Source organism: Oreochromis niloticus, linkage group LG10 (assembly GCF_001858045.2).
Source record: "Oreochromis niloticus isolate F11D_XX linkage group LG10, O_niloticus_UMD_NMBU, whole genome shotgun sequence".
Classification (NCBI taxonomy): domain Eukaryota; kingdom Metazoa; phylum Chordata; class Actinopteri; order Cichliformes; family Cichlidae; genus Oreochromis; species Oreochromis niloticus.
In genome coordinates, this window is record NC_031975.2 from 23481391 (window position 1) to 23495142 (window position 13752).

The following is a 13752-nucleotide window of genomic DNA, read 5'->3' on the forward strand; positions in this document are numbered from 1 at the left end:
GCAAACCAGTGTTTGAGTCCCGTATTGCAAAGACACACATCACAGACAAGCTGCTCAGCCCATACTGACTCAGATTGATTACACTATGTTGGCAATCTGTCTGTGTTTATCACGTAGACACAAATTATTTCCAAACCCTAACCAATCTGTCTGAGAGTGATTGCAGCCAGTCCCAGTCTGACCACAATTGTTGGGGGCGTTGCACGCTCAAACTCTGGGCAACCAGTTGGTCACTGCAACTACTTGGAGTCACTGTGAAAAACACTCAGTGCGATCACTGAGCAACCACTGATTTTTCCTAGGTGTTTTTACTATAGTGTGACTGAGACATACCACAAATTTTTTACCAGCAATTTTAATGAATTTTATATTGCAAATATATTATTACTACTGTACCGGCAACATTTGTAGATCAACAATGGATCACATGGTGGTACAATATCCCAGTTTCCTTATTTTCATCTTTCAGCTAATTGTTTTGATTTTCCCTGCTTTACATGCCCAACACCAAACGAGCTAGAGACAAGATAGCACCTGCTGGCTGAAATCAGTGGAGAACATCACTTCAATTTAATTTTGTTTTATTTATATAGCACCAGATTAAAATAACAGTCATCTCAAGGCATTTTAATGAATTTATTATAAAGAGCGAGAACCTCAACTATATGACAGTCCCCTGTGAACAAACTCTCCTCTTTAAGAGGAAGAGACCTTGGGAAGAACCTTGAGCAGTAGAGTCAAGAGATGAGAAAAAAGGAGTTTAAAAAGTAGAGTGAATATTAAACCTATTCACCAAGCACCAAGTAACACAACTCTAAATGACTCCAAATGTTTGGTGCTTGTTGAACAAGTCGGCAGAAAACACACACTTTAAAAACGATGGTGTATCATTAGTATGCATAGAGGCTTTTTGCTCGAAACACCAAATACAAATACAGTATCAAATGGATTTAAGTAGATTCCGATAAATTATTTAACTGTTTGGGGAAATTATTTGATTTTGCTTTTATTTCAGTGACAAAAAGACAGAACGCCGAGCTGGAAGTTGAGGTGGAGTGGCTGAAGTGACTAGGTTTTTGTTGGAAGTGACCAGGATTAGAAATGAGTATTTCAGAGGGCCAGCTCAGGTTGAGCTAAGATGGTTTGGACATGCAGGGCAATGAAGAGGAGGGATAGGGGAAGAAGACTACAGAGAAGGTTCATGGATGTAGTGAAGGAGGACATGGAGAGAGTTAGTGTGAAGGAAGGGGATGGTAGGAATAGGGTGAGATGGAGGTAGATGATCTGAATGTGTGGCACTTGTAGGTTGCTTCGCTTTCACTCTTCTGTCCAGTTCATCCCAAACCGGCTGATGGGGTTTAAGTCTGGAGACTGTTCTGGCCACTCCATGTTTTCAAGCTTATCATCTTGTTCTTTTTTCCTGAGGTAGTTCTGGCCATAGCTTAGACATATGTTCTGGGTCATTATCCTGCTGTAGGATGAAGCCCTGATCAACTAGGTGCATACCAGAGGGTATTGGATGGCGCTGCAGAATGCTGTGGTAGCTTTCTAGTAGTAGTTTAGTTCAGAGTGTCTCTCAGTCTGTTCAAGTCACCGACCCTGGATCCAGCAAAACAGCCCCAGACCATCATACGTCCTCATCCATGTTTGACAGTGGATGCCACACACTGTGGAACCATCCTTTCACCTACTCAACGGCGTGCAAAGATCCTGCGTGATGATTTCAAATTTAGATTCCTCAGTCCATAATACCTCTTCCAGTCTTCAGTAGTCCAGTGGCAGTGTTTCATTTGTCTTATTCTGACATCTTAGCAGTGGCCTTCTTGCTGCAACTCGCCCTGTCAAACCTGCAGCTCGAAGTCTTCTCTTCACAGTTGAAACTGAAACTTGCTTATCACGAACACTATTAAGCTGTTGTCCTGTGAGCCGCCTATCACGCAAGCTGTTAACTCTCAGAAACTTGTCCTCTGACTCAGTTGTGGCTTTGGGTCTGCCCCAGTTTCTGAGTGCCTTTTAATGGTGAAGGAAGGCGTACTCACTGACACCTCGACTTTCTTTCAAATTTCTCTGTAGGAAAGACCGACATTTTTAAGTGTTATGATGGTCTGTCTCTCTTCCATTGTTAATTGCCTTTTTTTCACCATTTTTGTTGCAACACACTACTTTCTGCAGTACAATACTATGGTACCGTACCCTTGTGAGCATCAGTTGCACAGTGTTTTCCAACACTGCTTGCATGCAGACAGAGGGGGTTGTAAGTAATCCAGAAAAGTTGGAACACCTGTAAGAATTAGTAGCACCAGCTTTCAAGGCTTGATTAACCTCCAGCTTTAAATTGTGTTCCATGAAAAAGGTCTTTTTGTATAATTCTGAAATGTACATTATTTTTCAGTTTTGAGTAACCTTAACTTTTTTTTTTAACCTCTGGCAGTTCACCACTTGTACCATTTTAAGCTGTTGATTGGACTTGAACAACTTGAATTGCAATGAGTAACTGGAAAAGTTTGGGTTTTCTATTAGTATTATTATTATTTTAACATTTGCCTCCTTATGTTCCACTTTACACTGATGAAAATGGGAGATATGCGAGAAGCTCATGTGAAAAATCTGTAGGGAAGTAAAAGTTAAGTAACGATGACAAACTCATCCTAAGCAACAGGGCCAAACAGTTGCTTTAAGTCTCTTGGATTCATGCACAACTTGAACCAATCCTAAACGTGCGACCCTAAAATTGAAGAGAAATTAAAACTACTCAGGATTTCTTCCAGTGAAAAACTCATTCGGTCCTCTTAAACACAGACACGCATATGCTCAATGAGCCGAGATTCGTGAGGCTTTCACTGTGGCACTCAGTCAAATCAAATAAATGTAGCGTGTCATCTTTTTGCCATTTGTTCTGCAACACTTACAATTATGCTCACTTTAATACAGTGGAGAGGGATTTATTATTACATCCAACACACACACTTTTCCAAAGGGGACAACGAAGGCTTCTATTTCAATTAAACTTCACGCTCACACATGCATTTTTAATCATGAGGCTCACAGTTACTGGCAGCATCCCACAGATCTGCATGAAACACAAAATGATCTCAGAATTTTTGAAGGTATTTTATTACCGGAGTGTGTACAGACCTTTTGCAATCATCAATTGTAGCAATTATTTAGAAAGCACCTTACTTTTTTTTCCCATAAAAAGTTAGACTGTTGAAAAGTCTAAATGCAGCAAAACAGTCCGGTTCCTCATATACGTTCAAATAGTCCCAATTCAAATCCAACCTCAACCTCAAATCGACCGCTGTCTGTGTGAAGAGGTCTGCTGCTGCACAAGAAAATGGCTGAGATGGAAAAGTCCAATTTGTGATTATAGGGCGCCATCTGGTGGTGGCTAAATGGAAAGAACCAAAAACCAAAAGCAACAGCAAGACAGCCTCTGAATGAGTACATACTGTATGTTTTATGGCTTAACAAAGACAAACACACAAAGAAAACACTCTTCTACATTTTTTTTTCCTTCCAAATACCGTGCCACTTAGAATCAGTCAGAAAATTAAAATAGAAAATAAAAATCTATGTTACAGTCCATTATTTTACTATAACATTTCACAAATACTCCATCTATATAAACACTTATAGGAACACACAATATAACCCATTGTTGCTCTGCAAAGACCTCCAATCTCCACTTATTGAATTTAAATGTACATTTTTCCAGGTGCAAGTATAAACTCTTAATAGTAGGGTCAAGACATATCAATAAACTCTTTCCAATTGAGGTTTTTCTTGGAAATTGAAGGCATCTGCAGCACACTGCGAAAGCATCTTTTGCCTGTGGAATCAAAGGCAAAAAAAAGAGGAATTTGCAACACACAACACAAAAACAAAAACTCACTCCTTTAGTCTTTAACACAGGTCTCGTAAAGACCAAACCAAACAGAACTTTTCTTTACGCTTTTCATTACACAGTGCGATACCAACAGAAATTATCCAAAAATGTAGAATTAATACCAAAAAAATACAACACACAATTAAGTGTCCTGTGTCACTGAGCACGAAAGAATGAGGGTAGCTGTTTTTATTGACTGTACTGTGTTTACATGCATTAACCCGTATTTATCGGCCTTCTCTGGAAGCCTTTTGTACTTGAGGTGTAGCAATGTCTCATAGCATCTTTTTAAACTGTATATGTTCTGAAAATTAAATCTTAGAGTGAGTGTTCTCACTTGTTCAATCTGTTTTGTGTGGCACTGTGTGTTAAAAGACCGCAGAATGAACAGTGCACGTCTACATTTAAATGCCAGTGGTGACAAGTAAATAGGAAATTAAAAACAATATAGGAATTTTACAAACTTAATGCAAAAACAAGTTCCCGGCCTTAAGAAAAATTTCTTTTTCTTCTTCTTCTTTTCAAAATTAACTGATCACTAGTAAACGCCGCCTTCTTTCCTTGCAGGTAAAAACAAGGAGGGGAATATTCCGTACTTTTAGCTCGTCTCCAGCTTCGCCATTTCTTGCACGTAGATCCCGATGCTCTCGCTGTCAAACAGCACGAAGTAGACGGTCTTGATGGTGGAAGACATGGTGGCCACAAAATAACTGGAGATGGCCTTGAGGATCAGCTGGGCTGCCGTCTGCTTCGGGAAACCATTCCTGACGGGAGAGTTCACACACACTTAGTGAAATGTGGTCTCACACGCACACACTGCAGAGATTGTCATTATGTTAGTGGTAAGGATACACATGAAGGTAGTTATTTACTAGGCACATATTATAGATTGAATTTGGAACCAAGTTTTACTGCTTTCAACTCAGGCACCAATTTTAAGCTGTAAAAGGGTGAATGGCGAGGTAAAGTTTTTCCTATAGCTGTTCAAACCTCATGAACCTGAACTTTGGCTGGCCCCTGTTATTCGCTGGTTTCCAACCAGTGGCTCAACAAAGGTTGGGAGGATCAAATCTGAGCTGCTGATTATCAAGATAAGAAATGAGAAAAAAAAAAGGTTTCAAGCTAAATGCTAATGAGAACAAAAGTAAAAGTGCTAAAAAGTTTAGCAGGCTAATTACACACCGTTAGCTAAAAAAAAAAAAATCAGACGTAGCCAGTATAACATCACCCATCGGTCTTGAAATTGTCGTCTTGTCAGCATTTTGGTCCTTAGATACTGAATGCAGCCACATTTGGATGAGTGGGTGTTGTGGATTAACTAAAGCTCATGCTAACTATCTTGTTTAGACCTCAGTAACACAGGCCTAAACTGTGTGACCATCCGAAGAGGTTAAAATAAACGTTGACCAGTTTGGAGTACATGCTGAAGGTTTCTGGGTGAAGCTGAGTTAAATCTGTTGCAAAGAAGGTGCAGCACCATAAAAACCTCCATGTGATTGCTTTAGCAGATTGCTGCAGTTGCCTGTAGTTTGCAGGAAAAACGCAGACTTGTCTACAAACATTCGCCAATTTAATTTCCCCAGCCATAGTGAAACTTGGAAGACGTTCACGTTCGGCAGCCTTACTACGGCAAACATCATATTTCAAAAGGCACAGCTTTTACTTTAAAAGGTGAACAGCCTGGGTCACACTTTTCAGAGTTTCACTCCTGCTAAATGAAAACTGAGTTGCAAACAAGTCAGCATATTCCATGCAAACTACTACCATCAAAGAAATCACAGAAGTTTGCAAAGAATTTCCTGCTACCAACAGACAACTGGTCACGGAATACACTCTGGATTAAATCACAACCTATTTTATCGCCGTCTACTCTAAATGAGGCCATATTATTATTTTTTCATTAAAATTAAAGACCATATATTTCTATTAAAATGCAAAGATGTGGATTTAGACCAGAAAATGCAATCTGATTGCTATGCAGGATTCAACTTCTGCAGGCCAAAGACAGAATGCAGACCAGATGCCTCTGTTCATCTCTTATAGAGAGTTTAAGAAAACAACAAGTGTGTTAAGACATAAGATGTTTGGAGATCACCAAAATTTTGCCAATTTATCCTCAGACAGATGTGAATGTGTGCAAAATTGACTAATGTGAAGCCACATAGCATTTTACTTTGGAAAATGTTGCTTTATTGCTTGATTTTGACGCAACAACATGCAGTGCTACCTTTTCAATCACACCTTTGTTTGAACCAATGTCAAATATTCAGTAAAGTAAATGTGAGTAATTAATATCGAGTATGTAAATCTAAAATGAAGGATACAAGATTTCTGGCACTAAAAGCGGGTTTGATTTCAGTCTTATGGGGGGAAAAAAAAAAACGCTTAAAATGCAATGTCACATACAGTCAGGATGTCATGTTGGCCATCTCCATCTTTTATATACAGTCTATGACCTCATTGTGCTGCTCTCAGTGTTATCTATGGGATCAAGCTGCATGTGTTCACCACTGTTGCCAAAGAATTTGTCTCAATCCCCATTTTAAGTTACAAAATAAAAGAAGGAAAACTGTATGGGTAGGCACATAAACATGAACAATATTTTCTATAGCCGAAGATCCAAGAATGCTACTCAAAGATGTTATAAGGAGATTTGAGACAACGTTTCTCCCAGCTGGAATGTTATTTCAGGAGAACTCTGTACAATTTTTTGGGTTTCCAAAGTGTCCATATTATCCCCCTTTTTTTAAAAACCACTTTTAGCTTGAGACAAAAAAAAAAAAAAAAAGTAAAAGTGAAAATGTCCTCAAGTGGATGATCATACTGCATACTGGTGATATACAGGATGTGGACCAGATAACATTACACTTTCTAAGAGTGTCTTGCTTTTACAGCTGTCTTTCATCTGCGTGTTTTCTTACCTTCCACTCCCGATGGAGGGAAAGGCCACAGACTTGAGTTTCTTCTCATCTGCCAGAGCGAGGCAGTTCTTCACCGTCTTGTCCAGCATCTCCTCGCACTTGTCGGAACCCCAGCCTGGACTGTTACAGTGGATGACGTACTTAGCAGGCAGGCCAAAGCCAGCAGTCAACACGGCTGAGAGAAGGGGGGGGGGGGGGGGGGGGGGGGGGGGAAGGATGGTTAATCACTATGAAGGAAAGAGGAGAGGAAATAGAGACACCAGGCGGAGAAGAACTGGGAAACAAGTAAGGATAAATACTATGCTTGCACAATATGCCAACATTTTTAGTCTTGTTGCAAGGATGAGACTTTTTTTGAAACACAGCCCTAGATTCATTTAGTCAGAACAGTCAAATGTCAAAGCTTCATTCACTCAGTTTTGTCAGAAATCAAAACCTACAAGTTGTTTGGAGGCCAAAGGTGCTAAAAGATCACTGCTTAGTGGAAAATGTCCAAAATCTCTGGGATATTTCAGTGAGGTGGGCTGCAGAAATTGTTCCTCCAGACAGCAGAGAAGGCGGAAAAAAAAGAAGAAGAACAGCAAAGAGGGGGAAGAAAAAGGAATGAAGTGAAAGTAAGAGAAAGAAAAATGAGAGACGCCTGTACTCTGTTGTTTAACATTTAGCTTAGTCTTCCCTCAAACCCAGCAGCTGTAAAAAGTGTAACTCAGCCAAAGCCTCTGATTCTGTGAAGTGCAAAAGCCTCCAGTCAGAGTTTATTAGCCCACAGCGAACGTGTGACTGGACCGAAGTCAAAGCTGAGGACGAGTTCATTTCCAGATGGCTCAGAGAGGACGGAGAGACTTCACACAGCTGAGCGAGAGCCAGTCACGCCGCATGTGTGATCTGGTTGTGAGGTAAAGTCGAAGGACGATGATGATTATGGTTTTCATGACTGCCTGCCGAGTCCAATTTGTTTTATGGTTTGGGTGGGAGGAAGTGTGTGTGGTGGTGTTTGTGCACTGCGCATAACCTGCCGATCGAACAATGATGAAATCCAGCCCTGCAACATTTATGTGGATTTTCTGCATCTAGGTGCAGGGAACTTATCTGGTTACGCTAATGATCGTTGTCTTTTAATCAATCTGCCACTGAAATATGAACACCATCACATGCTGCAAGAGATGAGAACCTTCAGGAACCCAGCATGTACCTGTGGGTCTGATACTGCCATTTACAGGCTAATAAAAAACAGTGCCAGCTGCTGGTCGATGGCCAGGCTAATCATATTGTTCATTTAAATTTTGATACTCATGTTAACCCTTTATTGACCCCAGGTCTGTCTGTCTTAATTTCTCCTAGAGACCAAATTCAGATGTTTTGGAGAGAAGAACACGCTTTACGGGGATATTCAGTGTACCACAACAACACTAAACATTCACAAGCCAATGCTGTCTGAACACAGACAAAGAATCACCTCCGCAAAGATTTTACCACGTGCACTTCACATTAGCTTACCCCTCAACCATTTTGTGCTAGAGAGAAAATTCAAATGGTTCCTGAAAAGATGAAACTAAATTTTTGTTCAATTTTACTGACAAAGTTACAAAATCCATCCATCAGTTCTGTATGAAACTTTGTTGATTATTATATGCATCCACTGAAAACATGACTGACATCAGACTTTATTTGTTTCATCTCTGCTGGACTGGGATGACCCATCAAGCTGCCTTAGGGTTGCAATGGGCCATATAGAGCAGCAGGATGGTGTCTGTGGGACTAATTGTGAATAAAGTGCAGTGGCAAGTTCCTTCATTAGTCACAAAGGAACATGTGCAAGAGTGTGGCTAATTACTGCGATTTTATAGTGCTGGACAACAATGGAGCTTCATGCCACTGATGATTAAGCAATATCGAGTTTTGGCTACTTGTTAATAGATAAACCCACTGCTGCTTTTCGTGCAGAGTGTATTTACAAATGAATCGATTTATCCTCTAAGAACAGTAAATATTAAAGATTTAATGAGCTAACTGTAAATCAGTAAAATTATCAGTTTTGCTGTTTACTCAAGCCAGAATTCAGAATCTTGGCTGCTCATTTATAAAATCCTCTATAATCAGCAGAGCAAGTCAGGCTTCGAAGAAAACTAATGAAGGGAAATTTCATGCACTCTGAGCTTTGGTGTATAAATAAAACAATTAGCTTTTACTTACTCAGCTAACGTTTTATTTTATGTTATTATGCAGGCAGCAGCAGTAAGTTTAGAAATTACCACCTAAAAATCACTCGTAATTTCAGAATATTAAACTAAATGAATAACCTTGGATTTGAATAATTAACTTTAGTACCTGCCTGGACTTAAAATGTGGAACTTTGCTTGCAGAGAGACAAAAATGTTGGTAAAAGACATCACTGAGAACCTTTTGGACAGCTGTCCTGAGGCAGGTGTGGTCAGCGTGACCATAGGGCCGATCTCAGAATCCCCGTCAGGCTCTGCTGGCTTGGTTTTCAGTCACCTGGTAATCTATTTACGAGCTCCGCATAGAAAGCAGGATTAGGATACTGAGCGAACTTGGCTGAAGGTGGGCAGTATTTGAAAAAGTGAGTGTGAGTGATGAATAATGAGAGAGATAAAGCGAAAGAACCAGAGACAGATGGAGAAAGAATAAGAGGGACATTAAGAGGGAACAGACAAAGATAAAATAATCTTTAAGGACTAAAATAATATTGCTCTCTGAAGGGCGATCCCTGTAGCTGCAGACTAAAGTCGCCAAGAACAGATGTGATGTGCCAGTGCTAAATGTCTTTGATCACAGTCATGACCAAAAAAAATAAAAGTTCCTGGATTCACGGTTTCAAGTTCAACACTGAGCTTTTAAGCAAAGAATGAATTAGTCTAAGTGTGTAAAATCTAGGCTTCCATGTCCAAAGAGCTAATCCTGGCTGCGGTGTCATTTTCTTAAGCTGGAAGGCCAAAAAGACCCTGCCCTGCTCTGCATGGTGTGCGAGATGAGAGATTTATTAGACACGCTGACATCACTGTCATATGAGCTGGGTGGTGCTCGAGTGGATCAATATGCACTTTTCCAACCCCTTTCAATCATGTAATCAGATCAAAGTGTGGAAAAATCTGATGCACAGTGTGTGAATGTTAAAGCAATTTCCAAAAAGAGGCAGAAGAAGCGCATTTTGGTGTTACGCTCATACTTCCTTTCCAGCAAACCAAATGTTTCATTTAAAAAAATTTAAAGAAAAAAAAACAAAAAAAAACAAACAAAAAAAAAAAAACCTAGAAACAACACTGATCAAGAATGTTTCTGGATACCAAATTACATCCAACTTGTTAACATCGTTAAAAACACCCAGGAACAGTTGACATATACAATATACTTCAAAAAGAAGTAAGAACGAAAAGGTGGGAGTTGTTATTGAGCACTTAAAACAGAACTTTAAGCTAATCGCGTGAGGTGAGAAAAGTCATTTTTCTTTTATGGACAGTTTTGTTTTTTCATCGGAGTGTGCATGAGAGCAACAGATTGTTCCTTTTATTCCTAAATAAAAGGAACACTTTGAAAACACACAAGACCGTCAGGGTAAAAAAAAAAAAAAAAAAAATTAAGTAAATAATCATGCTGGATTTCTTAGCTGACATCATGAATTGGGTGTGTTCAGTGAATCAATGGATGCCACTTCGATTGATGGAAATCAAAATTGTCAACCTACAGGGGGCGGAGTTCAAAGACACACCGAAAATCAAAGTGAAAAAATATTTTGGCAGGTTAGTCAATTTTGCTGAAATTTTATTCTGGTAACTCAAAGCGGTGCTCTGTATGGATGGACCCACGTGTTTGTTTGCCTGCTTGACAACATCAGGGCATGCTTTTAATGAGACGATGTCATGGATGGGGCCCTGGGGGATCTGGAGCCGGACAGTCTGAGGTGCAATCTGACAGCATCGGATAGGTCCAAGGATGTCATTCCGATCCCCAACAGCAGTCAGGGTGCCGTTGCCTAGCCCGTAGAAGCCTGTGCGTCCCTCCATACATATGTCTCCCTAGACTATCATCGACCCATCAGAAACCAGTCATGCTGAATGTTACAGGCAGCACAACGTTCTCTGTTGCTTCTCTGTGCTGGGAGGTGCAGCAAACCTTCTGGAAAAGGCACTCTTTGATGTGTCAGGAGTTGGACTACCTGTGCCACCTATGTAGGGCCCATGTATCACCTCATGATATCAGTAGTGACACTAACACTAGTGGCAGCACCTATGGTATGAATTTAAAATTCCTACATCGCTTTGTTCTCAAGTTACTGCATTCACAAATTTGAGTGTCCATGTCCTCGCCCGCCCAGAGGTGGTGCACCTTTAGTTAATTTCTTGTTAACACCAAAGCAGCAACAAACCCCTCTGCATTTATCTGACCAGATCAATATCCAAGATTTTTAAATGACTTGATGCCACAGTCTGAATAAAAAGTGTTCCTCTAATTTTTAATCGAGTAGTTTATAAGTTTCAAGAAGCATAACTAGTTACTGTACAAGCCAGTTACAAGAAGACAGTGTGAGGAGCACTCTGATGTGATTGGAGGATAAGGTTAGTGTAGGCAGGTTAAAGCAGTAGACCTCATCCAATCAGCAACTTTTTCAGACTTCAAAGAAAACTAAACTCTGAACCTGCTGGCTCATCACATGGTCTCATAATCATTACCAGAAATTATAGGAGTTTTTGTCACTCTTTCAGGCTCGATAAATCCTCTGAAACGTATAAAAAAAATTTTTTAAAATAACTCACTAGGATTATCTGGATATTCCATCATTGAGCAGGCATTTAGTTTTGAATTTCTGGATTTGGATCTTGTATTTATTTCTAAGTAAAATATATAATGTCCCCTTGTTCAGCTGATACTCCTCTTACTCAGTGATGATGATGCTTCAGTTCACCTGTGTTGCCAGCCTAGCATCATGTAGCAGGTTTTTATACCCCTGTGTTTATGGCAATTTATCTTTTTATATCATTAAAATACCACAGCGTTTATTTGAAAAAACATTCTGCCAAATTTTTATCATTTCCACATGTTTATCTGTATATGGTGTTAAAATAATGGTGCTAGAATGATTTAATGTCTTATTTACAGTACCACAGCGAAGTCCGAGCCAGATCTTTCAGGCCTCCTGATATAACCTCTACTTTCTGTCCAAAAAAATAAATAAAAATAATCCTCTGTGCACTTACCACCAGCCACCTCCAGAGGGCCGTTTTTCTTCTTCAGCTCTTGCACTGCATCGGTGAACTCTTTACCCCCCTTTTTCTCCAGAGCAGAGCCTGCAAGGGGAGAGAGGACTGAGGTGAATGCATCCTCACATACTGCAGAGAGAAAAACAGCAGGCAAGAAGAGAGCTGACTGGTGATCATGCAGACAGACAGGCAGGCAGGCAGGCAGACACACAACAGACAATGATGCTGTCAATCATTTCCCCCAGCCTCTCTCTGAATCTCTGCACTCACATTTATAATCAAACATACATGTTCCTGTTACTTTAATTTTAAGAGTCTGGGAAAGTCTCACAAATGAAGTGTAAGGATTCAAAGCTGCCATTTTCAGAATGACTCATTCTGAGAGTTAAACTAATGTATTAAAGCTTCAGTCTGTAATTACTTCCCTCTGTCCTTCCATAGTGGCTTATATGCAGTGAGGAGAGTATTTTCTTTCACTCTCAAACTAGCAACAAAAAAAGTGGGTGGGGGGTGGGAGAATATTATAGTTAACAATGTAAAAGCTTTGCAGCACTGGTGAACTGACTTAAAGTAAAATAGTCCTAGGAATTTAAGTTTAACTATGATACTTGATTTCATGTGTATTCATGTCTCACTGACGACATTTATAGGACTTTAAAATGCACTCAGAGCTAAAGAGAGAAGAGGGGAGGCGATGTAACGTCACCAGAAGCAGACAAATGAATGCTCTGGCTGCAACAATATTAAAAACAGGCAGAGGGGGGGAAAAAAAACCAACATCTGGAAGTAAGAGTAAAAGTCAGCATTTTAAAGAAAAGCCCCTCAAATCATTTAACAGTCATTACAAGAAAAGCAGACAAAGGGTGATGGTCCTCGTAGGTAAAGAGCTAGTTAATATTTGTTCAGTCATTAATCCAAATTGCCACAAATCAACCCTCACGGGTTTTAATATGAAGCTTCAGGAAACAGCGTCTTAGACATTTTCTCTCTTTCTAACCATCTGAACTGACAGCACAGTCAGAGAGGTTAAATGTCACAGGAAATGAAGCGAGTCCCAGACTGTCTGCGTTTCAGTCGAGTGGAACAAAGCAACAACAAGCAGCAGCACTGTTTTAGGATCACACTGAGAAAGTGTGCGTATGCACTACTTGATGCACTCAACTGCTCCCTGTGCATCACATTTCTGTTCCTCTATAGGACTAAGAGAATCACTAGGAGTAGCATAAACATTGTGTACATATTCTTTGGCGGGAATAACTATAAAAGGTTGTTGGAGAGAGCGCAAAGCAAAAATATGCACTACCCAGGTTAATTATTACACATTCTGCAGGCAAGCTGGAAATAATACCTGGATGATGTGATAATAAACTGGCAAAGATTTGAAAGTTAGCCAAGACCGTGAACATTTACTGCAGTCTGCTTAAGATTTTGTGGCAAGGAGCCAGACTCACAAAGCAGGAGGAATAATTTAGGCAGAAGATATGATATGACTCTGAAAGCTTGTTGAACACGCTTACAAAAAGCTTATAACACTACGCGCCAGATACATCTCTGAAAAGCTGTCACTGAAGTATGTGGCAGTTCAGCTTTTCAAACACATATAAACCTCACACAGTGCTTCGACCCCTGGTGCTGACGTGGGAGCTCGAGGTCATCCAGCTAACTACACTTACACTGCTTTGAGAATGAGAACGAACGGGAACCAGTTTCGAAACATTCTGAATCGAGA

General features: G+C 40.1%; 1 protein-coding gene across 10 annotated transcripts in view; it reads right to left on the bottom strand.

The window, feature by feature from the left end:
* Nucleotides 1-3095: 3095 nt before the first annotated feature.
* Nucleotides 3096-13752, bottom strand: part of macroh2a1 (macroH2A.1 histone) — a 28969-nt gene continuing 18312 nt past the window's right edge. For 4 of the 10 annotated variants that reach the window (XM_013275142.3, XM_005456147.4, XM_003451445.5 and 1 more), the window contains 3 exons: nt 12021-12110; nt 6808-6982; nt 3097-4650 (listed from right to left, as the gene is read on the bottom strand). In XM_013275142.3, coding sequence (XP_013130596.1) covers nt 4485-4650; nt 6808-6982; nt 12021-12110 — 431 coding nt within the window. In that variant the 3' untranslated portion in view covers nt 3097-4484. Of the gene's footprint in view, nt 4651-6807; nt 6983-12020; nt 12111-13752 lie in introns of those variants that run through there. The other 6 variants (XR_003221936.1, XM_013275148.3, XM_013275149.3 and 3 more) reach the window with 4 other exon arrangements.